Genomic DNA, 27,749 nt, shown 5'->3' with positions numbered 1-27,749 from the left:
GTTTAATAGTCCAAAAAATTGATCATACTGTCATATTTTTATCTCACATGTATTCATTCATGTGTCTCTAGAAGAGATCTTAATAGCCAGTTGTTTCTAGAGAGATCTCTTTTTGTCTCTAAGAGATCTTTATGTCAAAAAAATGACTTTTTGATACAGAAAAGGCTACCATTGAAAGTCTAAGATTTATTAATTCATTCTCACGCTATATTTTATCCCACAGTTATTTTATATCTTCTTGTAGTTTTTCTGTATGCCAATACAGTACTTGCAGCTTCAGTTGGATGAGGATGTAAACTTTTTCTGCTCTTTTCAATTCTAACCCTCATGGCAGAGATATAGCCAATTCATTCCTCACAATGCTCAGCATTTTCACAATGGATCACATCAGTGATTTATTAAAAGACATACGCAGAGTGCCCGAGCTGAACTATAATGCCTGTGTTCTGTTCATCATTGGATGGTTTTTATTTGGAGCCATCACGCTGAGCAGCTTGATTGTGGGTCTCATCAGTAAGTATTTTTCAAATATAAAATGAAACCTAGAATCAACACTTAAACTTGACATGTCATTTATTTGTACACTGTAAAAACAAATTGTCATGTGTAATGTGAAAACCTGTAATTTCACGAAACTGTATCGCACTTTTATCACAGTGTATAATGGATTTATGTCCACAGTGGATAGTTTTCAGAGATTAAGGGCTGAACTCATCAGCGAGGCTCATGAAGTACAAGTCCAGAAGGCGGCAGAAAATATCAAAGCGGGGTAAGTCACCACATTTAATTTGTTATTTTTTATTAACCAACCATTCAAACATTAAATCATGGTGTTTCTCAAACAGCAATGTTTCTGGAAAACAATGCCCGGAAAATGAACCAAATGAGGAGATTGCCTGGGATGTGTTTTTTAAGGCAAGGGAGTTCCAGGATGAAGCCCCTGCAATACAGTGGAATGAGGAATGTCTCCTCAAATACTTAAGGCTGCAGGAAACGCTTCAAATCAACCTAGACACAAAGACACATCTTCAGGACAAAGCAGGTGTGTATTGAAGAATACATTTTCAAAGGTGTAATATTGTGTTCAGTGCTTCAAATTCAAGAAACTTATAAATAAACGATAATATATGCTTTTTTATATCTTCTCTGAAACAGTTCAGGCCTTCCTTAAGTTGCATGACTACTGAGAGCTGATCAGGTAAGAGCAAAATGGCAACCCCTTTTTCTTAGTATGTCAAATCAAAGGTGCCGTATGTGATTTTTTTTTGGGAGGATCTATTGACAGAAATGCAATATATTATACATTACTATCTTCAGAGGTGTATAAAGATCTTACATAATGAAGAGTTATGTTTTTAGTACCTTAGAATGAGCTATTTATATCTCATGTACTGCGGGTCCCCTTACGTGGAATTCACTATGTTGTGTCTAGAGTAGCCCTAACACACAAACTGGTTTATAGAGCGCGTTTCATAAATACATTCAAGTGAAAATGTGACAACATCGTAGTGCCTCGAAGGTAGAGGTGCACTTAGCCGTTGGCTGCAACCTCACCACTACATGCTACTAAATTTCACACATTGGACCTTTAAATGTGTATACCATTGTTTTCATTTGACAGTGTTGATTCATTTACACTGGTTTCATTTTTTTTATTTCTGGACATTTCAATAATGAAGTCATCTGGTCATGAACACATACTAGTTTTCAACTGGTAAATATTGTTTCTCGAAGGACAATGCAGGCTTTTGCACTTTTTAACTTTGAATTTATTCTCTGGGCCACCTATTAGAGGAAAATAGGAAAACAGGCTCGGCACCTAATGGTTTAGTTTTAGCATTTACCTGCTGGTGTGAAAAGGGACCTGCTATTTAAACTGGCTGATGGGGGCCGGAATTTTGATGTCCTGACCTTTCTCCAATCTCTTCTCGCACTTGATGAGATAGTTCACTCCATCGATCACTGTCTGAACCTGTTGGACCTGAGCACACATTACGACCAATGCGTTTACAGTCATGGTAAATTTCAGTTATTACATAAATATTTCGAAGTTTAAAGGGACAGTTCACCCAAAATTTTTATTCTGTCTTCATTTACTCACCCTCAAATTGCATGGAGAAAGATATTTCGAAGAATGTTTGTTCTTGGCCATCATTGACTTCCGTAGTAGGAAAAATGACAATGGTAGTCAAAAGAACTGTCCGCTTTCCTACATTTTTCTAAATATTTTCTTTTGTGTTCAACAGAACAATGAATCCGTACAAATCCGTTTTTTCTTTCTACGGTAGTCAATTGGGCCCATGAACTGTTTGGTTACAAGTGTTCTTCCAAATATGTTTCTCTGTGTTTATCAGATCAAAGAAATGTGTACAGATTTGGAAAACTTGAGGTTGAGTAAATGATGACACAACTTTCATTTTTGTGTGAACTGCTTTGCTTTTTTATTTTTAGTTGTTATTAACATTTTTCTTGAACATTACTGACCTCTGATTGGCCCAGCCTGTCTAAATTGGAAATATCAAAAGTGCTTCTAACAACTGCAGTGTCCTCTCCACCAGTTCCCATCTTTTGGAGCCGCAGGTTATCCAGTATTTTATCCAAACGGGAGTCCTGCAAAGAGAAGATATGGTATCTTGGTATAATAGCCTATTATGGTTCACAAAATTGACATGAATTTTTAATCAACATACATATAATAGAAATTCTAGTTTTATGGTTAGGTATTCTAACACATTAGAGTGGTTTTAGAGATTGACTCGTAGCGAGAAGGTCGCTTGTTCAATTCTCAGTGCCACCAGGTAATGACTGAAGTGCCTTTGAGCAAGGCACCTTACCCCTGTTTGCTCTGCAGTGATAGCTAACCACTGCAAGCTATTTGTAAGTCGCTTTGGACAAAAGCGTCTGCCAAATGAATAAATGTAATATAAATGTAAAACGATTATTGTTATTAAAAAAAGAAACCGTGAAAAGCAGCATCAAAGCTTGTCAGAAAGCATTAGTAACAGGCTTTTAGAGAGTTTTGTACAAAATTTATCAATTCTTCTGGGAGTTAGGACCTTGCTGAGGTGCGGAAGGCTAACATGGACACCGGCTCGTAACCCTGTTCCAAGGTTTGATGGGCAGGTGAGGATGTAACCCAGTCGCTCGTTCCACATAAATTCCCAACCCTTCCCCTGAATCAGTCTCTCAACCTGAGGAACACCAACAAGCCCCCGATGATATATTCAACTAAAAACAATTAAAGCAAAGATTGCTGGAGAAATTATAGCATTGTGCAGCTTGAGAGCTGACACGTGTGTGAGCTCACCTCTTGAAGCCCCCTGCAGAAACGCTCAAAGACCCTCTTCATGTTGCCCCCCTTCTCCATAGAGATCACACGTGTGTGGTCTTCTTCATTGATCCACACCAGGAAGGTTTTCTCATTATTGTGCCTGCCATTGAAAATCATCAATTATGACTTTTTGTTGATAGTAATATAATATTTGGTCAAATGGCCTTTAACAATATCGGTGTTACAACAACATTTTATCCTCAAGATCATTTTTGTCTTAGTGGGTGTGGAGCACTTACTTTAGTATATCTCTCGTCTTTAGACGAGATAAGACATATAAGATATTCTCATTGAATTCTCACCAGATGCCTCTGGCGTGAGGCCAGTCACGTGCCATGCATGTACAGATCATCAGGGGCGACACAGGTTTATTGAACAGAAAGTGATCCTAGAGCAAGATCTTAGCTGAATTTCTGTCAATATGTGAATCTCTCAATATAAGAAAAAATGACTGATAGCAATTTTACATACATCAATAAGTTGTTGCTGCTCTTGATCGGTCAATTGAGTGAGGCAGAAGTATTTTCCAGTCAAATCTCCTCGTAGGCCCCCAAGAGCATCAACCACGACTCTCTCTACCTCTCTACGCTCGGCACGGGTGCAGGCTGGAGGCAGACTCAAGCCTCGGATACTCCTGCCTGTCCTGACTCGAGATGATAGCACGTACTTCTCATCAAACAGTCCTCCCCTTATCGGATGGGAAATAAAGCAGATCTCAAACCTCAAGCGAGCAAGACAAATGTGGCTTTGGCAACGAATGAAAAACTACGGTGGAGAGAAAATTCCATTTTGATAGTGACTACTATAAAATAGATGCAAATAATTGTAAATCCCAATTCAGATGCAAGTACGACATCGCTGTCACACAAAGGTGTGTGCAAACCCAACACTTTCCTTCCTACCTTACTGGAATCTAGGTCATTGGGGTGTTTCATGGTGCAGGGGTCATAACCATTGTGCCTCTCTTTAATGATCGGGTTAAAAATGTCAGCAAAGACCTACATGAAACATATTTGATGAATTTCAGTTGTTCTGTTATTAAATATCCATGCTTAATATCATCTTCCCTCGTATGACTCCTCATCTCCTGCCACCATGCCTACAGACATTACAGAAGGGTGGCCAGGATTGTCCACGCCTGTTTGGATGGCTCGGTCCAAAGTGTAACCATTCGGCGTGGATTTATCACACAGCTTGGCATATACAGCCGGTGTCAGGTGACTGGCCATGTAACTATTGTGCGTCCGCAAATCTGGGTATTCAGCAATATTTGATCATGCTGCTTATTATGCTACGTTCCAAGCTTAGTAATGTAATTTTTAAAATAACTTTTGCACACCCGCATTTTAGAAGAAATTAATAAAATGAGAAGACAAAAAAAGACAAGATTATGTCAGACAATTAAACAGATAATACAGAATCAAATTAAACCAAACGACAGAGGAAAACAGAGGAAAAGAAGATATTAAACTATACACCAACCAAATATATTTAAATGCAAATCTAAATGCGTACCTTTCTCTCTCAAACACATTTCTATCACAGAGTCCATTAGGTTTTCAAGAAACACATTTGAGTTTGCTCATAAAAAGTTTATTTGCCATTGCAAAGCTTTCGACCCCAAAGGCAGCTAGTTGCCAGTAACTTACTGTACATTGACATTTATGTAATTTACTCGCAAACGTTTGTTCAAAGAAACATGAAAATTAAGGATTAACAAATCTTTATCTTTACAGAAAAAACTGTAAAATTACAGCCTCACGCAAGGCATTCTGGAGACTAAAATGAGAAAAAAGTCAGAAAAAGGTTGATGAAGATTTTGGGTTTCCAGAATGCTTTGCATGAGGCTGTTATTTTACAGTTTTTTTGTAAAGATAAAGACTTTTTAATGTTTAATTCATCTTTGAACAAACAGTTCCCAATAAATAAATAAAAATCTACAGTCAGTTACTTAAAGCTAGCTGCATAACTACAGCAAAAAAATGACAGTTGCAAGTGGCATTTGTACTACACACTGTCACTCACTTTGTTTATTACATGAGGAACAATGCATTCTTCAGCATTGTCCCCTTTACCAGAGCTGGTAAAACTGTTGGGTGTAAGCCAAGTTTATTAAATCTTCAAAATAATGGTTATATTAAATTGTTGTGGGAACCACTTCTCTTTCGCTGCCTTAATGCTGTATTATCATATATTGTCTGGAGTTGATTAGTCCGTTCAACTTTAGCCACTCTGAATGTTGGCTGAATTAGAAAATATGTTCTTATCTAATGTTTTTTAAAAATATTTTTGCAGGCTTAATATAACACGTTGTCTCAACGGATACATTTTTGCTCTTCCAACGTTTTAATAATTATCGTTTTAAAAGTGTAGGCGTAGCCACAAAATGATTCTCAAAACATGAAAAGATTTAACGTACCAAATAATGGGCTACACCACATAGATTGCAAAGAAACATAGCATGAAAAATAGTGCTGGGTCTTTGCATTGTCTTTCTGTCTGTCTCCTCTTCTTGTTGATTAACATTTACTTAGTGGCTGTTCTCTTGTCTTGCTTTCCCACCATATTTCTCTTTCATTTCTTTTTAAATATTGTAAAAAAAAGCCAGTAAAAAAGGGTAATATTTACATGTACAGTATATATACATTTTTATATTTATTTATAATTTATATTATATATAAATATTTAAAATAAATATATATATATATATATATATTATTTTTCTTAAAATTATACAGGTTGTGTGTTTGTGCGTGTGTATTTATATATATATAATTATTATATTCAGCCCAGACACATATTATGTAAAAAAATATATATATTATTTGTTAGACAGCCCTAATTAACATCTATTAAATCTGTGAAACATCTATCAAATAAAAAGGTGAAATTCCATTTTTTTATAATGTAGGTAGCCTACCTTGAAGGATAGATTCTCCGTACATGCGCTCCAGCACTAACATACTGCTTTCTATTTAAGAAGAATCCCACGGTCAGAGACCCCGCGGCAACCAATGCCAAGATTCCCACCTTCCTGCTGGACAGGACACCTGTGATGCCAATTGCCATTTTATCCCGTTTTTAAAATAAAGATCCTTGCAAGGTCTTTCCGAACATAGACGTTCAATCTTTTTATACCCTTATTTAAACAAAGGTTTAAATCTGATATTAAATTGGTAAATCTAACATCTCATTATCTAGCTGGTTTTACAAGATTGTGTTCACTTAAATCTTCCCTGAAACACTCAACAGTTCCAGCTCCAACTCTCTTATGGGAACCCATAAACCAGCCCATCACTAACCTCCTGCAGGGCTTAAAGTTTTACGTCACCGTGCCGGATCTCCGGCTTGTGGAATTTGATTGCATAAAAAATTTTTACTTTAAAAAAAGATGACATTTAAAAAAGCTTCTCGATATGAGTTCATAAGTTCGCCTACCAATGCTATGAGAGGAAAACTACTTCACTCTCAACCCACCAGAGTAGCAACCCACCAAAAATGTTTGGTTCCCTGAACGTTCTGGGAACTTGAGGTGCATGGTTCCCAGAACGTTCCCAGAACAGATATTCTAACGTTCCCTGTTGGTTTTCCAGGAATGTTTTCTTAACGTTAATAGAACGTTCCATGTAGGTTAGGGGAATGAGGTTAGGGGAAAGGCACCTGAAGGACTCTCAGACCATGAGAAACAAAATTCTTCCGTCTGATGAAACTAAGATTGAATGTCATGTGTGGAGGAAACCAGGCACCGCTCATCACTTGGCCAATACCATCCCTACATTGAAGCATGGTGGTGGCAGCATCATCCTGTCTGGATGTTTTTGTAGCGGCAGGAACTGGGAGACTAGTCAGGATTGAGGGAATGATGAATGCAGCAATGTACAGAGACATCCTCGATGAAAAGATTCTCAAGAGTGTAAATATTGGTAAATTGGTAAATTATTTATCATATGTTATATGTACATATAAATACTATTTATAGCAACAATTTCTTAAACATAAAATGAGAAATATAAAAACCGACAATAACTATACACAAAGGAATTCAAGTCGATCTTTACTGCAGCATAATCTCAAAACAAACATAATAAAGGACAACAGTAAGAAGGATATGATCTCAAACACTTGAGTTTCAGCTAAGAACTATTTGTGAAATAGTCATTATAGTGTCGCCAAGTTTTTATGATGTACATATATTAAAACTTTGTTTCTGAAAGATTTTACAAAAAAACATTCAAACTGCCTTTAACATCACACCACTAGATGGTGTGTTAGTTAACAAATATTTTCTAAATGTTTTATTTGGCCCATCTTATGAAAAATCATTCACTTTCGCACTTTCATTAATTTGCATCCTTATTGTAGTATCGATCATTTAAAAATGGCATTGTATACTATTTTAAGTCTCTGTGTGTAGCATATTTCAAAACGAGGGGAATTAGGTTCTACACATCAGATACCTGTGGCTCCTTAAAATGTTTATGTGTTGCCCAAACAAATTATATGACAATGGGTCTCATTCACTAGGCATGCGTCTCTTTCCTTCTCTCTCTCTCTGTCTCTCTGTTTCATCTTAGGATAATAGTTATATATTTTAAATTATATATATATATATATATATATAGATGTAGATGTATATTTAATTTAATAAACATACTCCTTGTCGCTGCTTCAAACTGTCGGTCTGTTGTCTGGGGGTGGTCAATGATTGCCATTAAATATAACATTAAAAGTTAAAATCAATTTATTTATTAGAGGTTAACTTTAGTTGAGTAAACTAGCACAAGTCAGTAGGTTTTCACCTGTCAGTGTCACCTCAAATTAATTTTAAATCTTTAAAATAAAAGAATATAAATTCTAAGCCTTTTGACATAAGTGAGCTCAATGAATGAATGAATGAATTAATAAATGTATTTTAAACAGGCTTATTTTTGTAAAATGAGTTGTTATTCTGTGATTTTGACAATACGTAAACTTAATCAGGGCAGTATATAATTGACTTTATTTTTACATAATTACTTAAATATTTTAATTTGCAACATTTTCGAGTATGTAAACTTTTGCCCTCAACTGTAAATGAGTCTCAGACTCAGGAAGTCACACTGAAGCAGAGTTGGATAGCACATGTCTAAAGTCTATTAACAGCGACAAACAATCATCATGTGTAAAGTGAATGTAATTTTCTTAAATTGGCCAATATACTGTACTTGCCAATGATGCTCTGTGAGGAGCTCTAAAAACAGTTTATGTAGCTGCTGTTGACACAAGAAAAAGAGCAAACATGATTAAATATGCATTCAGTAATTGTTAACTAAACAATGTGTTTTGGTGAACATGGCAAGCTAGATGCAGGATGCTAAAATGTTTGCTTGATAACAACGGTCTCTTATGATATTACTGATAACTAACTGGTTGCAAGACATTGCTTTCTCTGGTTTAAACCCAAATATAGAGAAGGTTGTCTGATAGTCTCGCAAGAAACAGACATGTACTTACAGTAAGTAGCTTCTGTTGACACAAGGAAAAGAGCAAACATGACTAAATAGCGTGACTTAAAATATGTTATGAGGAACTTGGCAAACAAGAGATTCTGGGTAACTGTTTGTACTACAATGAGATTATTACACTGGGAAAATAATAATTTTAATGTAATAAATTCACAGGTTTAAATGACTTATGAGTATGTACAATAGAACTTGTATGTGCACCAACAATTGGAAGAAAATTGAGAGCCACTAATATTGCAGTACCGAAAGTGAAAATCAGTTTATTAAAATATTTATGACTGTAAAACACATGTTGTGGCTCAACTAGATCTGCAAACACTGATTGCCGTCAGCCAAAGGAAATCCGCCTGCTAGGGGAGAGGTCCTCTGTCTATATGCATTTGGCGTGTGTGAAGGAGCCAGCTCTCTCGCTCACAGCCAATCTGTAAGGCAATGATATTCATACAAAAATGTGCATTTATTTTCAAGTGACGTTATCATGTTAGGCGTGATTACACAAATGTCATTTTTATAGGCTGGCTAAGTAAAAAGTATTTTACCTCAGGATAACGGACGGGACCGGAGGCTATGTGGTTGAAATGAATCAAACAAATGAAAAGAGAACCATTCACTGCTGACTCCGAATAAACTTTTGTAGCTTTAATAGGATTTAATATTGTTATCGTTTCACAGTTTGTAGGGCAAGATTTTCCTGAAGGAGTTTAAAAATGGATAATAAATCTGCATCATCTTATTATAGGAGCTCAAAAAGTTGATCACTTTAGCTTTTTAAAGGGTTATTTATGCTAACCTGCTTTGACCAACTGTGATCTCATTACAATGTGTTGTGGATGTGACTTGTGCCGTTTGATCACCATTAATAACTATGAAACTAATAGATCAATTACTACTAGAGCATGAAATAGTTTATTAGAGTACAAAATTCATCATAGATCTAGTCACTTTATTTTGCTCTCAAATGCCACCCTCAATAGGATAAAAAATATTTGTTTTCTTTTAAAAAAAGTAGGATTTTAAAGCTATGTTTTTATGTATCACAATTGCATAACACTGGTTTTGTGGGTTATAAGTATGCCCCCACTTCTTTCGAGTTATTCTGTGATCCAAACTCATGGCATAACATCAAAGTTTAGGAAACCTCTGCCTCATTAGCTCAAAACAGCATGTTACTAGTTAGTTTCAAGGGATGATGTTCTATTTTGTTTGACAAATAACCCTGCGTATGTGTCTACTCTCACAACCCCCGCAAAAAACATTCAAGCTCAGGATTTTTTTGCTTTTACCCCTGCTCCTGAAATCAGAAAGAAACATGTTGATAAGAATGGTAGACGAGTCTCTTACCCAGTCCTGATGTGATGGACCCTAAACTTAACCCTGCAATCTGATTGGTTGATATAAATGTTTTTTTATATATTAATGTTCATTCTGGAACATGTTTTGTAATAATTGTATATGTTGCAACATTTATGCTATGGTTATGCTTAAATGTCACAGTGCATGCTGGGAAATATCCATCCCTTGTTTCAACAACAACAACAAAATGTTAATATTAATAATAAATTGACTCCCATTCAAATATCTTTAATATTTTTTTCCCATTAATGGGAGAACATTACTAGTAATGCTTCTTTTAGCACAGCTCTTTGGCTCAATTTCAGAAACAACTTATAGTTATTGACTCTGCCAAAAGCTTTTGAGGCATCATTAAAATAAATGTAAATATTTTAACTACAGTCGTGGCCAAAAGTTTTGAGAATTACATAAATATTAGTTTTCAAAAAGTTTGCTGTTAAACTGCTTTTAGATTTTTGTTTCAGTTGTTTCTGTGATGTACTGAAATATAATTAGGCTTTTACCGACAATTACATGACATTTATGCAAAGAGTCAGTATTTGCAGTGTTTGCCCCTCTTTTTCAGGACCTCTGCAATTCCACTGGGCATGCTCTCAATCAATTTCTGGGCCAAATCCTGACTGATAGCAACCCATTCTTTCATAATAACTTCTTGGAGATTGTCAGAATTAGTGGGTTTTTGTTTGTCCACCCGCCTCTTGTGGATTGACCACAAATTCTCAATGGGATTAAGATCTGGGGAGTTTCCAGGCCATGGACCCAAAATTTCAACATTCTGGTCCCCGAGCCACTTAGTTATCACTTTTGCCTTATGGCACGGTGCTCCATCGTGCTGGAAAATGCATTGTTCTGCACCAAACTGTTGTTGGATTGTTGGAAGAAGTTGCTGTTGGAGGGTGTTTTGGTTGAATTCTTTATTCATGGCTGTGTTTTTGGGCAGAATTGTGAGTGATTAAGGTTCAAAATAGGAAGACCTTGATAGTTGTGATAAAATCAATAAAGAAAAACAGACTGACTGCTAACTCCAGCCTGCCTAGTGGCAGAAGAAAAGCTCCAGAATGTGGCATAGGATGCGTTTTATTGTAATTTTATTAGCAGTTACAATTTTTTAGCCTATTTGATGTAATCCGAAAATCTTATTTTCAGAAGAACTTGTGATAATAATTTTAACAAAGGCGCTTCTCACATTTGTTTCTTGTGCATCTATCTCTCAATCAATCAATCTATCTCATATATTTATATTATTGTGCACTCAAATGTCACCCTGTTATTGTAAAGCTCTGAGAAAATGAGGGAAAAGATAAAAAAGCTTTTGTCACATGACTTATAACTCTACCACAGTAAAACACACTCACATGAGAGAGCAGCAATGAATATCATTTAAAAGCCATTTCTATTGTCATCATCTTCACACAAATATCTACTTGTCTAAACTGAGGCCATTCTTCATGATGGTTATAACAGTATTATTGCAACACAATCAGTTAACAATGTGACAAATCAACAGCGCCACAATTACACAATCATGAAGTACAATACATTCACCCCTGTTTTATACTGGAGTTTGACATGTGTGACGTAACACAAAGGCATGCTGTATGCAACAATATCAGTGGAATATTAAAGAGAGGGGGACCAACGGGAGGGAGGAGCCATGAGAGGAGGGGGCGGAGTCACAACCTGTCCTATTTAAACTGGCTAATGGGGGCGGGAATTTTGATGTCTTGGCCTTTCTCCAATCTCTTCTCGCACTCAATGAGATAGGCCACTCCATCGATAACGGTCTGAACCAGTTGGACCTTAAGACAAGATAAAAGAAAGAGTTTCTTATTTTCTTTGTGTGCAACGTTCATTATTATTTGCCTCATCACAAATATTGCCAAGCTTTCTTGTGCTCTGCTCTTTTACTCCACTGACCTCGGACTGGCCCAGCCTGTCCAGATTGGAAATATCAAAAGTGTTTCCAACAGCTGCAGTGTCCACACCCCCAGTACCTCTCTTTTGAAGCCGCAGGTTATCCAGGATCTTAGCGAATCGGGGATCCTGAAAGGGAAATACATAATGACCGGATTATTTCAACAATGTACACATGACTACAGGTATTATACAGAATTCATCATTTACTGAATTTTGAAAAAAGGACCTTGCTGAGACGTGGAAGGCTAACATGGACACCGGCTCGTAAACCTGTGCCCAGGTTTGATGGGCAGGTGAGGATGTAACCCAGTCGCTCGTTCCACATGAACTCCCAACCCTTCTCTTGAATCAGTCTCTCAACCTGAGGAACCCAAAAAAACAACAAGCTCTTAAGAGAATGATACTAAAATGCAATATTTCAACTAAAAATCTAAAGCAAAAATAATTTCCCCTTAAGAATACTCAAAACATAGACACTGGCACATACACAGTAAATGCACATCTGGCAGGACAATGTGTTTACAACAGCATGTCCACAAATGGACTTTTCTCTCCGCTGCGATAAACACAGCTGCAGCATCTCTCACAGAGCGCCGCTGGAGGAATAATAAAGTATTGTGCAGCTTGAGAGCTGACACGTGTGTGTGAGCTCACCTCTTGAAGCCCCTTGCAGAAACGCTCAAAGACCCTCTTCATGTTGCCCCCCTTCTCCATAGAGATCACACGTGTGTGGTCTTCTTCATTGATCCACACCAGGAAGGTTTTCTCATTATTGTGCCTGCCATTGAAAATCATCAATTAATTTCTGCAACAGAAATAATATACTTTGCCCCTTTCGATATTGAGCCTTATGGGTTTGTAATAATATGTGACAATAAGTATATCTGGCGTTGGTTCTAAACAGATCTTTATAGTTCACAGGTTACCTAAAAGAAATTCTGTCATTATTTAATCACCTTCATTTGATTTTGAATCTGTATGACTTTCATTCTTCTGCAGAACACAAATAATATATTTTGAAAAATGTTCAAAATACAACGGCGGGAGCCATTGACTTGTATTGGTTTTGTGTCCGTATAATAGAAGTGAATGGGAACCGTCGCTGTTCAGTAACCAACATTCTTTAAAATATTCTTTTGTGTTCTGCGGAAGAAAGAAATTCTTCTTTAACTGACTCGAGATTGAAATAATGACAAAATGACCCATTTTTGGGTGAACTATCCCTTTAAATTCACTCTTACGGTTCTAAAGCACTCCTGGTTTCTGTACCAATGACCTCATTTCAATTTTGTCGTCAGTCTCTAATGGCGTCTTCCTGAGAGTTGCTTCGTTAGCTCTAAAACCATCAGCGTATTAAATCAAAGGTCATTTCCAAATTGAGCCTGGCAATGTTAGGATACTTTCCTTGGCGTACAGAAGAGGAATGTCGAAAAAGGGATCAATAATGCAGAAGATGTTTCAGTAGAGGCCTCCGTACACTTTGTGATCAATATCAGATCAGAGCGTAAGCCTGTTTAGGTTGCTTTAGACTATTTCTGGGCGTAAGGGTATCCTGGCAGAGGACACTCATTCTCATTGGATGCTCACCAGATGCCTCTCGCGTCGGGCCAGTCACGTGCCATGCCTGAACATGTAAGCAGGGGCGATACAGGTTTATCAAACAGGAAGTGATCCTAGAGCAAAACAAATAGATCGTGAATTACATACTCGTATCTGAATTTCTGTCATCTCAATAGAAGGAATGAGCATTCATTACACTGATAGCAATTTTACATACATCAATAAGTTGTTGCTGCTCTTGATCGGTCATTTGAGTGAGGCTGAAGTATTTTCCAGTCAAATCTCCTCGTAGGCCTCCAAGAGCATCAACCACGACTCTCTCTACCTCTCTACGCTCAGCACGGGTGCAGGCTGGAGGCAGACTCAAGCCTCGGATACTCCTGCCTGTCCTGACTCGAGATGATAGCACGTACTTCTCATCAAACAGTCCGCCCCTTATCTGATGGGAAACAAGCCCAACAAAAAAATAGAATTAATGTTAAAGGAATCTTAGATGTCAGCAATGTTACACCCAAGCCTGAAAAATGAATGTATTTCTATGTATTTGCACATATAAGAATAAGTTTAAAATGTTCTTCCTACCTTACTGGAATCCAGGTCAGTGGGGTGTTTCATGGTGCAGGGGTCATAACCATTGTGTCTCTCTTTAATGATCGGGTTAAAAATGTCAGCAAAGACCTACATGAAACATGTTTGATGAATTTCAGTTGTTCATATTTTATCTCCTATTTAATATCCATGATTAATATCATCTTACCTCATATGACTCCTCATCTCCAGCCACCATGCCTACTGTCTTTATAAAGGGGTGGCCTGGATTGTCCACGCCTGTTTGGATGGCTTCGTCCAAAGTGTAACCATTCGGCGTGGATTTATGAACCAGCTTGGCATATATAGCCGGTGTCAGGTGACTGGCCATACAATTATTGTGCTTCCGCAAATCTGGATATTCAGCACTGTTGGAGAATAAGAACTAAGCCTTACGGTGGCCAAAGTCTTTAGTGAAAAAGCTGTGTGTCAAAACCTAGATACCAAGCTATTTGACGCTCGGAGTGCATATTAGTGTGCTGCCTTATTATAAGCAAGTATGAAACTCACTAGGTTTTCAGACACAGCCAATGTGCTACAATTACATCTGCATTAATAATAATAAAAATCTCATTACCAGGACGCCGATGCATGTGCACATGTTAAGTAAAATCAATAAAACAACAGTTGTTACAGTAGATGTACTTTGTATATAAAAGTGATCATGATACAAAGGCAAACTTATATAGCTGCGGAAAATTAGGAAAGCATAATTTTTTATTGAAATAGCATTTCTAGATGTATTGTGGTCTTTACCAGTCCGGTGCCTGTGGAATTTCAACAGCAATGTGAAAGACTGACAGCATGACAAGACACATGAAAACTGTGATTCAAATTGAGGATATTTATTCCTACATGCATGTTAAAGTGTTAATGCTTAAAAGTGAATAAGAACTTCTTTTCTTTGCAGTATTTGTGGTCTGAAAAATACAGAGCATCACGTTGACCTGCTTTTCCAGTTTTCTTTTTATTTGGCAAACAAATGTATATAGAAATAATGTTTTTATTTGAAATTTGGAAAAAATATGAGTTCACAGAATGAAACAAACATAATCATTTAACCTAAACATATACCTATAAAAACTAAATTCAGAAAAACTGAACATAAGGGTCACTTAATATTTTCCGCAGATGTATATACTACCGCATTCAATGCATGGTTGGTCTAGAAACCTGTTTAATTGTAAAAATATATATATATTGTAGTAGTACAATTGTGTAGTAACCAATAACTAAGAAATACCATATATAAACTATAATGTAGCGAAATTATCGTTCATGGTAGCCTACCATTTTTTGGGGGGTATATAAAGTGCACCTATTCGTAAGGGCTGTTGTTGCAAAAAATAACCACATTCTCAAAACGCGTTGCATGAAACATTCACGAGTTGTAGCCCAATATAACATTTAATAAAAAACTCATCGTATAATATGATTCTACAATACAATAATCCTTATACGACCATGGGGGTGGAATTTGTGACACAGTGGTACAATGTATCATTCAATATCACGTTTTTTTCACGCCTACTTAGGCATTTCTGCAGTACAAAACACGGTCTGTTTGACATGTCCCATTATCGGCATATCAGTTGCAGAATATAACGCACAGGCCTATATATACTCGGTCTATAGGTACCTGGGAGGATAGATTCTCCGTACGTGCGCTCCAGCGCTGACGTGCTGCTCTCTATTCATGAAGAATCCCACCGTCAGAGAGCCCGCACCGACCAACGACAAGATGCCCACCTTCCTCTTACTTGATAAAACCCTCGCGAAGCTTCCTGCCATCGTTACCCTACAAACCCAAAAGAGAAGCCTCCAGGTGAAGAATGGACAGATAGTGGAATTTGTCAGGATGCAGGGGAATGCTGCGGATGTGTGTATGCCCTTCTCAGAACAAGCTGGCCGACCCCCCCCCCCCCTCCTTACACGGAAACAACGGCACGGGACTACAGATGATTCATAAATGACATCCGAGCACCTATTCCGAGCATGTATTCATTTGTAGTGTTTCCCATTTTTAAATGGTAGATTTCGTCTAGTTCTTATTTATTATATGATTATACAATTCAAAAGTTGTAAGCACACGTAGCAATTATGATAAAGGTGATGTTAACGATGTCGTCTGTCCCGGTTGTACGTGACATTGAACCCTATTGGCTCAGTGTTTTACCTGTAACGTAAAAAATGTACGCCCATCTGCGACACGCGCATGCGCGCTAGGGCCTCTGTGGATGAACGCATGTATCTTATATAAAGGAAAATTCACTCTAAGCTATATTTAAGAAGCATATATTTATTTATAAATTTGAGCAGTATAAATTTGAGCAATAGGCCTATGTTTGCTTGCTTTGCTGTTACCTGAGCGTACGTTTTCAGTGCAGCCTGGTTTTTAGTGGTTTTAGTGGAAATGATAATCCTTCCAGCCAGATACTTTGCAAAAGTCACGTGAAATAAACAAGAGATTTACTGTTGGAAATGACTAAACTAAAGCCTCTATAATAATCCCTTACTGTTTGGTGGAGTGGGCCATTACTGGGAGATTAAATCTTAATGTGTCGTGTAGTAAATAATGCATGTAATGAATTAATTAATTTGATAATATATTGATTCTTTATATTTCAGTTATAACTCATTACTACAGTATAGGTGAACTACCTAAATGTATGTCAAGCTGCATTACAGCAATGCAAAATTGTGAATAAATAGAACTGAAATACATCGCAATATACCGCGGTAAGTCATACACACAATTGTTTTAAACTTGTTTGAATTGAAAAGAAATCAAATGCTTACCAGCACGTTTTAATCAGTTTACAGTATTCTGAAGTTCGTCTTATCGTCTAAAGCAGGAACCAGGTACAAGGGCAATGGTTCTTTCTTTACAGCAGCAGAGTGTAGGTGTGGTCCATTTATTATAATGCCACAGGGTTTGTGAGACTTCCTTCTGTCTGAAATGTCCAATAGTAAATCCAAAAAAAGTGTGACTGTAATGTAGTAGCACTGTGCCATTCATTCATTGGACGGTTCTTGGTGCCTAATGTTTCCAGGGAGCAAGATTACAGCCTGGTCTCTTATCTATAGATGTTGTCATCAGAGCTGGCATACAGTAGGCTGGCCGAGAGATAATGTATCAAAGATCGGGTTCAAAGGTCACTCTGAGGACATTTAGATGTTAATACACTGTGATATACTCAAAACCAACTAAACTACTCGACTCAAATGATTTTATACTGTAGCCATCTTTAAGAATCGTCTGAAAACAAATCTCTTCCGTCAACATCTGACCAATCAGTTCTGACTTCTATCTCTTTTCTACTCTTTCAAAAAAACTTAGCTCTGTATACTGTGGTAGGCTATATGAGACTATTTTTTTTAAGTGCACTTATGCTTTTTGTTGTTCCAATGCTTTCCCTCATCTGTAAGTCGCTTTGGATAAAAGCATATGCTTAATGTCACATTTATATTTCTTTTCTTTAACAAATCTGAATTTCCATGGACTTCTATTGTATGGAAAAGAATATTCTTTAGCTTGCACTTCTTATTGTGAATGTGTTCAAAATCTCTAAAAATGAACCCATTTTCAATAGTTTCTTTATAAACTGATTCAGACGCAACAGCAGACCAGTAATTCAAAGGACATCATACTTTGTTATGGCATTTTTAACCAAGACAAATCAGGCATGTATGTCAGAATTGTAAACTATGAGCGATATGGATGTGCTGACTATGTTTTTTTTTTTTTAATGTCATAAATGAGGGGTTCGTAACCTTGTTGACTCAAAGGCCTCCCTCTGTATTCAACAATATTCAAAGACCCCACTCCTGCTCTGAAACTCAAAATGTCTACCCATTAAAAAGCTTGACGAAACCGTGTTTCTTCAATATAAAAATGGACAAATAATATGGAATACTTTTGTTTTTTGTTGCTTTTAAAGGAATTTCAATGCTCATTTTATCTCGTTTAACATGATTAGTCATCCTGAGCCCCCCTTGGAAATCAGCTGGGGCCCCCAGCTGCCATAATAAATCAGATGAATTGCTTAGAACTACACCAAGAAATTTTGATTCTCATATATACGCTGTCCTTCTGAAACCTTGGATGTTTTTCAGGAAATGAAAAAAAATGTTGATTAAATACTGTGTTGTCAAAGTGGATAAGCATTTGTAATATTTTTTTATTGGATGGATATTTGCAGAACCCATAAAGGATGACTATCAATAATTATTTATGATATAAAATAAAACTGAGAAAATATGGAGATTTCAGAAGGACAGAAGCAATATTTACATAATTTATTTAACTTTGTGAATGTTACAGAAATGAACTGCAGAAAATAATAATGTAAAACAGCACCCCCTGTTGGATGTTGTAGTAAACTAACACTGCAAAAACTGTAGACAGACACACAGTACTGTAAAAAAAGCTTATGAAGTAACCTCACCACAAGGAGGGGCTACTTTCCATAGATTTACATGAAAGGACACACACAGAATACAATGTAGACTTTGGTTTGTTGGCCCTGATTTTTCCTCAGTAGGTCTGATGCAGTTTCACTACCCATACGCAAATTGTTGTTCGAATATGTTCTGACTTTGCATTTTACTCGCCCACTGCTTGAGTTTTTCTCACTAATGCAACCATATGCGTCAGTATATTATGGGGCATCATTCACTACGGCCATTGAAACGGTCACAAACTGTAAACAAAGTTATATTTCAGTTCTATAATATTTCAGTCTTTTAATATCGAGGATTTTAGTAGTAATATGTTAGCCTTGACTGTATTAATAAATGAGTGTGCTAAAAACATGAACAAAATGTACAACATATAAGCATAAAAATGCATACCATTTCTCACTTCCAGCTAACAAGCAAGATTTTTATGATTTTTATTATTCGGCACTTGTGCGTTTTGAAGCACTTCAGAGGGCCTTTAATATATATATATATTTATTTTTATTGTTGAAACACTCTTTATTAATACATTATGGTTACAGGGTGCTTTGTATCTATACTAATTTCTTTTCATTTTACAACAAAAATGTTTTAGTATCATGCAATTCATGATCACCTAATGCTTGTTGTATCATGTCCTCAGGCAGACACTGGTCAGCAATGCCTTTTTGTGTATAGTCAACATGACAGGAGAATTATGTTTAATGTAAACGGACACTCCTCAAACATTAAGCTGTTACCTTTATGACCCCATCTGCTGGAAACTGACGACATCGTTGTATCTTTGTGTATCAAACTGTCCTATACAAGCACTTGTTTTAAATATATTGTGATTTAACATTATAGACATGACCAAACTTTGCCACTTCAGTGAGGAATCACTCAAGTAAAACAGTTATCATCTAAGATGTATAACAACAGTAAAACCAGTATAAAGGAACGTGGATACCCTCGGCCTCCTTTACCACTATGACTTCTGTTTCCGCAAACACTTTTCATGTTTATACACCTAATGTCTGTCACTTTTATAGACCTCAAAGGCTGAGAAGTTCTCAACTGAGGACATCGATCTCAACAGAAATGCAGGACGAAGACACAAATGAAATGGAAGAAGTCGCCCATCGCACTGAAGCAGCAATGTCCTCTGCTCTTGAAAAAGCTACAGATGGAGATTCTCCACAACCGCTGACAATAAGGAGCAAGTTAATGAGAATGCTGGAGATAGCATCCAGCTGGCCTTCTCCAGTCGAACAAATGCAGAACAATGAAGATGTGTTTGATGCAAATGATGGTGCTGTTAGTGAAGCGCCAAGAACGAAAGGAGTGAGTACCTCTATAGTAGTGTATTTAACAAAGAATCTTAAAAATGTTTAAGGAGGGCTGTCAAACGATTAATCACGATTAATCACATACAGAATAAAAGTTTTTGTTTACAAAATATATGTCTGTGTACTGTGCATATTTATTTTGTGTTTATAAAAACCTGCACATACATGCATGTAATTTAGAAAAATGTGAAATGAATACACATTTGTATATAATTTAAATTATTGGTAAATATAAATAAATGCACATAAATATTTCTTAAATATGAATGCTGTGTTTATAAATACAAAATGAAATGCACAGTACACAGACATATATTATGTAAATACAAACTTTTATTCTGGACGCTTTTAATCGTGATTAATCGTTTAACAGCCCTAATTTTTAGCACCTTGTGTTTACAAAAGGCAAAATGGAAATAGCTTAGCAATTAAAACAAATTGCTTAAAAACGTTTGTTTAAAAGCTGACTTAAATATTTTAGGTGTGAATTCGTGTGAATAAGTTTTTTCACTGGCTTAGTTTACTAAATTTCGGCATCGTTTTGTTAGTTAAACTAAATGCATCTAGACTTTTAGGTCAGTTTAATATCATGTAAACCCAAGTGACTTGTAAAGCAATTTTGATGTAATGTCAGTCCGCTTTTGAACTAAAGCTCTCAGGTTTCCAGCTTCTCAAATGTTGTTTTACAGTTAACGGACCAAACAAAGTCTTCCACCATGACCTGAATTATGTGTTCAACAGTCTGATATATTACCACATGCGATGACGGTAACATTTATGAGATCCAAATGTCAGGCTCAGATCTTGGCTGACACTCTTTTTTTGACCTTGACCATGAGTTGCCGGGCCTGTTGTCCTGAAATATGACAGAATACGAATTAAGTGCCAAGCTCAAATCTAGAAAAATCTGACCCGTAATTTGCACTTTTTGAGTGCTTCTGCCATTCTGACCTTGAAGAAACTTCAGGTCGTTCCATATGAACGGTCCCGTCAAGCAAGTCGTTTGGGATAAAACATGTCTGCTTAATGATGTGTGACTAAACATGTTTTCTGACGTCATCTACCCCCCTCATCAGAACGTGTATATATGTACATTTACAGAACACTGCACTCGCATCTATTCGGTTGCAGTTGAGTTGCACCAGGTCAGAATTAATAAATGACTCTCCTTGTGAAAACTTCAGTGACCTCGCAGACTATAATCATTGAGTCACGTGAGCTGACAGACACCTGATTGTCCTGAATATATTGTACAGGGTTTTGCTCTCACAGTGTAGGATTTCTTCTGAGTCCATTAAAAGCGCTTATTGTTATAGTTCGACCTTTAAATGCTTGTGTGGGATCGAGTCTTCGCATTTCCCAGACAGACAAGACATCATGAGGAAAGTCTACAGCCTGGTCAGTCTCACTAAAAACAGGGATCCAAAGGATGCTGTGTTATCTCTTAACGTCAAGGTATTTTTAAGCTTTAAAGACAAATGATGAACTTTGATAGCAAAGCTTTCGACTATTTTTTTGAAATAAATCAAGTTATATTTAACTGAATAAAAAAAATCTAGTTGCATCTTGTATAACTTATAAAATGAAGTTAAATGGTGAAATTATTTTGACCTAAATTAAAACGTTAAAAAGTTCAGTATTTGGATTGATTTTAATTTATTTGCTTGTTTGTTTTGTATACTGTAATCTTTTTCTTCCCTATGATGTATTATTTTTTATTTATTTAGTCTGTATAGAGTATATAAATACAGTATCTTAAAAAAGTAGACAAAAAGTAAGATTCTAGATAAAGTGATAATCAATACAATCTTCAGTTTGATATCCTTTTTTATAATTCTAACATTATAAGAAAAATGTGGTAACACTTTCCTTGAAGCATGTATGTATAATGCATTATTAAGAATTATTAAAGGGTTAAATGCATTATAATTCTTCATAATGTGTGTTGTTATGCATTACGTGTAATTGTAAAGAATTATAACTAATTATAATTATATATAATTAGTTAAAATCTGTAGTGTAACAATGAATTGCTAAGTGTTATAATGTATTAACTGTAATAACAATTATTTATAAGACATTACAATGCTTTAAAACTATTTTTATAATGCATTATACACACTGTACATGCTTCAAGGAAAGTGTTACCAACATTTTTTTTATATTTGATACCAATAATTGTGATGATTATTTTAAGACACCCATTTACTATTTTTATGGTCTTAAATGTGTACTTTTACCAGTATCTATGCATCCCTTAACCATTCAACTCTGTTTTGTTTTCTTAGCAAATCCAGAATCCTGAACAGACAACAGAATTTAACAGCCGAGTTACCAAAACCGGTCGTCGCTCTCTGTCTCGCTCCATTTCTCAGTCATCCACAGACAGCTCAGGTAAATGTCATACAATTTTATATCAGAGATTTGGTTATCTTCTTTAAATGAACAATGAGGAGTTGTTTTATTTATTTGATACTGGTTTTACCTCACCTATGATTTAAGCTGATTCTCTTCATTTAGGAGGCTCTGATACAGAATTTGCAGAGGATGATGTTTCTCCTCGAGACCGGCAGCAGATCAACTCCAAAGGAAAAAGTGATTTCTGTATCAAGAACATCAAGCTGGCAGACTTCGGACGTCGAGAGATACAGCTTGCTGAGGAAGGTAATGTATTTTTATACATTTAAGAAATATGTATGTGACCAAGAATGTGGGCTAATGGATGATTGTGTAATGTGTACCTGTTGTTTGTTGAAGAGATGACGGCATTAACGGCTCTAAGAAAAGCAGCGCAGGGAGAGAAGCCACTGGCAGGAGCTAAAATATTAGGCTGTACTCATATTACTGCTCAGACAGCTGTAAGTGCCATCTACTATCCCTTCACTGCATTGGGAATGTATGTCATTCTGACAGAAGGTCATGGGTTTGATAAAAGCTGCATCTAAGAAGGATATAATGTAAACTTGTTTTATTACATTTACTTTTTCATAGTTTTGTGTTTTTATGTCTCATGCACAACAGTGAACTATGTGATGGCTTACTTAAATAAGCCAAATAAAAAAGTAAATAATGCTAAGAATGTGTTCTTCAACAGGTGCTGTTCGAGACGCTGGCAGTTTTAGGGGCACAGTTCAGGTGGGCGGCCTGCAATATTTACTCCACCCAGAATGAAGTGGCAGCTGCTTTAGCAGAGCGAGGTATAAAATAAACACTATTACAAAATAGATTGGAAAATATAATGTTGAAAAAAAAAAGATCATTTCATTTAATCAGCATTTCTAGATGTATTTTGGACAATCCAGTCCAGTTTCTGTTGTATTTCAATGAAATCAAACCTCAGGAATGACAAAGTCATTCAACAGCAATGTGAAAGACAAGGCACATTGAAACTGTAATAAGTTATCACATAAAACAAATATTTTTTACTTTTCCTAAATACATGTACAAATATGACTGTTGTATGGCTTAAAAGTGAATCTGAACTTGTTTTCTTTGCAGTATTTGAGGTCTGAAAAAATACAGAGCATCTTGTAATGTTGACATGTTTTTCCAGTTTTCATTTTCGGCAAATAAATGCAAACAGCAACAATATTTTATTTGAAATTTGGGAGAAATATTGTTAGTAGTTCACAGAATGAAACGAAAACGCGCACACGTGTGCATTTTGGGACTTTGGGAAGTAAAATGGAGTGCAAAAACAGCTCAAACTGCAGGTAGCCTCGAGGTGACGAAATGTCCCATTACAAACACATGAAACTTCAGTTAAGTTTCAACAATGAAGCTCCTGAGAAAAACTGCAATAGCTACACATATTAAAATACACGACACAACATCACAGCAATTCATTACTATTTTACTAGGTGCCATTTGATTCTTATGAATTCGTACTTCCTTATTGGGTACAATTTAGTTTTATGCTAGCGATGGTTAAATTTAGAGGTGAATCTTCAGAATAGCTTTTTTATGAATTAGCCATTGTTACGAAATCCCACGAGATCAGACCGCACTGTCAATGACAATACTTCTCTTGTGTTCTGCTGTACACGGCAGATTTTCCAGTGTTTGCATGGAAGGGTGAATCCGAGGATGATTTCTGGTGGTGTATTGATCGCTGTGTAAATCTAGAGGGCTGGGAGCCAAACATGGTATGAGTCCCTTGAGTAATTCGGTGGAGAATATCTTCCATATTGTAGTTGCATATTTATTTTTCTTATTTAGATCCTCGATGATGGAGGAGACATGACCCATTGGATTTATAAGGAATACCCTCAACTCTTTAAGAAAGTCAAGGGTGTCGTTGAAGAGAGCATCACTGGAATCCACAGGTTTTTTGTGATTTTCATTCATCTCATGGAGAGAAATAATGGCCATAAAAATGGCTTTATACATACTTTTATTGGACGAAGAGATAGTTGCATTACTTCCATACAAATATCAAAGCCAAGCTTAAATATCCGATAACTACAGATCTTTACAAATTATGCATTGTATTGCATAACGTGCAGGCTTCATCACCTGTCCAAAGCCGGAAGGCTCTGTGTTCCAGCCATGAATGTCAATGACTCTGTTACGAAACAGAAGTTTGACAACCTGTACTGCTGCAGGGAGTCCATTCTCGATAGGTACGACCGGGTTACAGATTTTCCAAACAACTGTGTCCTTAGAAATGTTACTAATGTTCAAATCGCTCTTATTCACAGTCTTAGAAAGACAGCCGATGTGATGTTTGGAGGGAAACAGGTGCTTGTGTGTGGGTATGGAGAGGTGAGTCAGGTGCACATTAGTGAAATCTAAACAAGAACAACGGCCATGACAATGACACAATGTGTCAATTTTTATGCACACAGGTGGGAAAAGGTTGCACTGCCGCTTTGAAATCTATGGGTTCTCTTGTGTGTGTATCAGAGATCGACCCCATCTGTGCTCTACAAGCATGGTAAGACATCATTAAAAAACCTACATTCGACACAAGTAGCGTTCTAGAAAGATCTTTGACATCAAATTGTACCTTGCTCAGCATGGATGGCTTTCGACTGGTCAGACTTAGCGATGTTCTCCGACAAGTGGACATTGTTATCACCTGCACAGGCAAGTTCTGCAATTTCACATTTGCATTACTATATTCTTACACTCTTTCTTGCTGACTTATTCATTCTCTATACAGGCAACAAAAACGTCATTGTGAGGGAACACATGGACTTGATGAAAAATGGCTGTGTTGTTTGTAACATGGGACGGTCCAATATAGAAATAGACGTGGTAAACAGTGATTATGTAGAAAAAAAGTGATGACGATAGACAAAAAGATGCTAAAGATGTGTGTGAACGTGTATTTGTGTTCAGGCCAGTTTGGGAACCCCAGAGTTGGTGTGGCTGCATGTGAGAGAACACGTGGACCACATTATTTGGCCTGACGGCAAGAGAATAGTTCTCCTAGCAGAGGTAGAAGAAAACAATGAAATGATTATATACCTTTTACAGCCCACTTATTGGTGTTTAATATTAATGGCATATTGGTTAGTTACTGTTTGACTGTATTTGGTTTTAGGGCCGTGTTCTTAATTTGAACTGCTCAACTGTGCCCACATACGTGCTCTCCATCACAGCCACTACACAGGTATGTGTGCAGTCAGCTAATACATGAATTTGGTATCAAGGTTAGTAGCCTAAAGGCTTCAGTTATATTGTTCTCTGTCCACACATTACAGACTAAATGGGTAATGGATGATAAAACGTTTATGTGTCCAATGTATCAAATTTAGCGGCGACTAGTGGTGAGGTTGCGAATTGCAACCAACGGCTCACTCCATCCCTCCCTCTCTTTCAAAGCACTACGGTGGTTGAAACAAAGATGTCGTCACATTCTTCTTTGCCGAAGGAGATAACTTATTTATGTAACGCGCACTTTAGAGCAGTTTGTCCGTTTAGGGCTACTGTAGAAACAACATGGTGAAGTCCATGTTAGGGTACCTGTGTATGTAGATAGAAATAGCTCATTCTAAGGTCATAAAAACATAAAGCTTCATTGTGTAATGTCTTTAAACACATAGTTATGTATACTATATTGCATTTCTGTAAATAGATGTTCCAAAAATTACACATTGGACCTTTAAATGGAAATTTACACAGAAAACTGAAGGTCATTGATATATCACTGTGTAATAGCTTTGGGCTATTTCTGTGGATAGTAAAATCGGACCTAAAGGTTGTCTGTTGTTGATCGTGCTTAGTTTTCTTTCTACATTTTAGGCTTTAGCACTGATCGAGCTCTTCAACGCCCCCGATGGTCGTTACAAACAAGATGTCTACCTTCTTCCCAAGAAACTGGGTGAGTGAACGACTGGATGAATTCAGTATTGGTTTACATTTGTGAAATATTTGATAAAGACGAGTGACTCTATTTTCTTTACCAGATGAGTATGTTGCAAGTCTGCACCTTCAGAGCTTTGACGGGCACCTGACAGAGCTCACAGATGATCAGGCCAAATATCTGGGATTGAACAAACACGGACCTTTCAAACCCAGTTATTACAGGTGACAAATTATATTAATTCCCAAATTATTATTAAGTTTATGGCTGGGAAATGTGACATTTTTGTGTATTTCTGTTTAGATATTAGCAAAGATGGAGAAACCCTGGTATATTTCATCATATTTATTAAAGGATCTGTAGGAACAAAAGTACAGAAGGCTTGACTTGGATTCTATCTCTTCTACTGCACACGATATTAGATGTTTGTTTACATCTACATCAGTTTACAGATCAGATCTACTGTATGTTCTTGCTATGTTTCTGTTCAACTTTCTCAGGATTCTGAGATTTCATTTCTGACACGCACCATATGTATAATTTAACTGTCCAATCAATCATAGTTCGAAGAAAATAATCTTATGTACCAAGTTCTGAAATAAAATATCAACAGAAGACATTCTTTTACAGTTTTTTGTTTGTGTGTTTCTTCTAGGATGAAAAATTAAAGGAGCATGTTTGATATTGTGTTTTTTATTGTTATCCTGTTTTTACTTTATTGTGTTTTATTGTGTTAGTTAGCTGTATTTTTTGTTATTACTTACTCAAAACAACCCAAAAACAACAGCAGTTTGATATTACATGGTATGCACAAAAAAGATTTTTGAAAAGTTAACTAGAACTCTTAATATAAAGCGTTCTTTCATTGTACCCTGACTAGGGGTCCGCTGTCTTCATTCCTCATACTTTTCACATTTTTTACCGACTTCCGTCTCTGTAAAGCTGTAGCTTTAAGAAAAGTAAGCTGATCCGGATATGTTACCACTCCCCGTCTTTTAAACTGATATGATCACATTCACAATAAAAGTCTCTCATAAAATAAAAGTCTCTAATAAAAGTGGGTTACAGTTAGGTAAAACTAAATACAAAAGATAAAGAGAACATTTATTGCTCAAATGTACAACACATTAAAAAAAGAAACTACTCATATACTTAACCAGAGCCTTTACATGACAATCACTGTGTTTTTCATAAAAACTAACTAGAAACATTAACTTTTAACATTAAGGGTGAACAAAGGAAGAATGAATCATTTCCTCAACAAGCATGACAGATTGGCAAGGTCTGTGTTCTCATAACAATGTTATGATGTTTGAAGTGTGCCTCCAAAGTATTTTTAAATGGCTCCCATGTACTCGGACTGCATAGCTCAAGTTGTTTCTGCCCTAAATATAGCA

At 36.5% G+C, this 27,749-nt stretch overlaps 2 protein-coding genes and 1 pseudogene across 6 annotated transcripts; 1 reads left to right on the top strand and 2 right to left on the bottom strand.

Annotated features, from left to right (window-relative positions):
- Positions 1 to 958: 958 nt before the first annotated feature.
- On the top strand, positions 959 to 26,979 carry ahcyl2a (adenosylhomocysteinase like 2a). 5 transcript variants are annotated; one of them, XM_056740427.1, is made up of 19 exons: positions 959 to 1,042; positions 1,156 to 1,198; positions 19,746 to 20,037; positions 22,331 to 22,436; positions 22,563 to 22,706; positions 22,800 to 22,900; positions 23,137 to 23,239; positions 24,093 to 24,187; positions 24,261 to 24,367; positions 24,548 to 24,664; positions 24,743 to 24,806; positions 24,890 to 24,978; positions 25,060 to 25,130; positions 25,207 to 25,301; positions 25,386 to 25,484; positions 25,591 to 25,659; positions 26,292 to 26,370; positions 26,456 to 26,576; positions 26,656 to 26,979. In XM_056740427.1, the coding sequence occupies exons 3-19, from the start codon at positions 19,795 to 19,797 to the stop codon at positions 26,660 to 26,662; spliced, it is 1,710 nt and encodes a 569-aa protein (XP_056596405.1). In that variant the 5' UTR covers positions 959 to 1,042; positions 1,156 to 1,198; positions 19,746 to 19,794; the 3' UTR covers positions 26,663 to 26,979. The 5 variants fall into 5 exon arrangements, with proteins under 5 accessions (XP_056596405.1, XP_056596407.1, XP_056596408.1 ...); XM_056740429.1 differs by lacking the exon at positions 26,656 to 26,979 and having other exon boundaries at positions 26,456 to 26,580; XM_056740430.1 differs by lacking the exons at positions 959 to 1,042; positions 1,156 to 1,198 and adding an exon at positions 21,359 to 21,497 and having other exon boundaries at positions 19,906 to 20,037.
- On the bottom strand, positions 1,868 to 6,400 carry LOC130414499 (creatine kinase U-type, mitochondrial-like; annotated as a pseudogene).
- Positions 11,250 to 17,208, bottom strand: ckmt1 (creatine kinase, mitochondrial 1). Its single transcript, XM_056740434.1, has 10 exons — positions 17,053 to 17,208; positions 15,893 to 16,051; positions 14,423 to 14,621; positions 14,248 to 14,343; positions 13,883 to 14,104; positions 13,693 to 13,778; positions 12,760 to 12,883; positions 12,332 to 12,466; positions 12,106 to 12,231; positions 11,250 to 11,987 (listed from the first exon to the last, which is right to left on the bottom strand). The coding sequence occupies exons 2-10, from the start codon at positions 16,042 to 16,044 to the stop codon at positions 11,874 to 11,876; spliced, it is 1,254 nt and encodes a 417-aa protein (XP_056596412.1). The 5' UTR covers positions 16,045 to 16,051; positions 17,053 to 17,208; the 3' UTR covers positions 11,250 to 11,873.
- Positions 26,980 to 27,749: the final 770 nt, after the last annotated feature.

Source organism: Triplophysa dalaica, chromosome 24 (genome assembly GCF_015846415.1).
Source record: "Triplophysa dalaica isolate WHDGS20190420 chromosome 24, ASM1584641v1, whole genome shotgun sequence".
NCBI lineage: Eukaryota > Metazoa > Chordata > Actinopteri > Cypriniformes > Nemacheilidae > Triplophysa > Triplophysa dalaica.
This window is presented reverse-complemented; position numbering and strand designations above follow the sequence as displayed.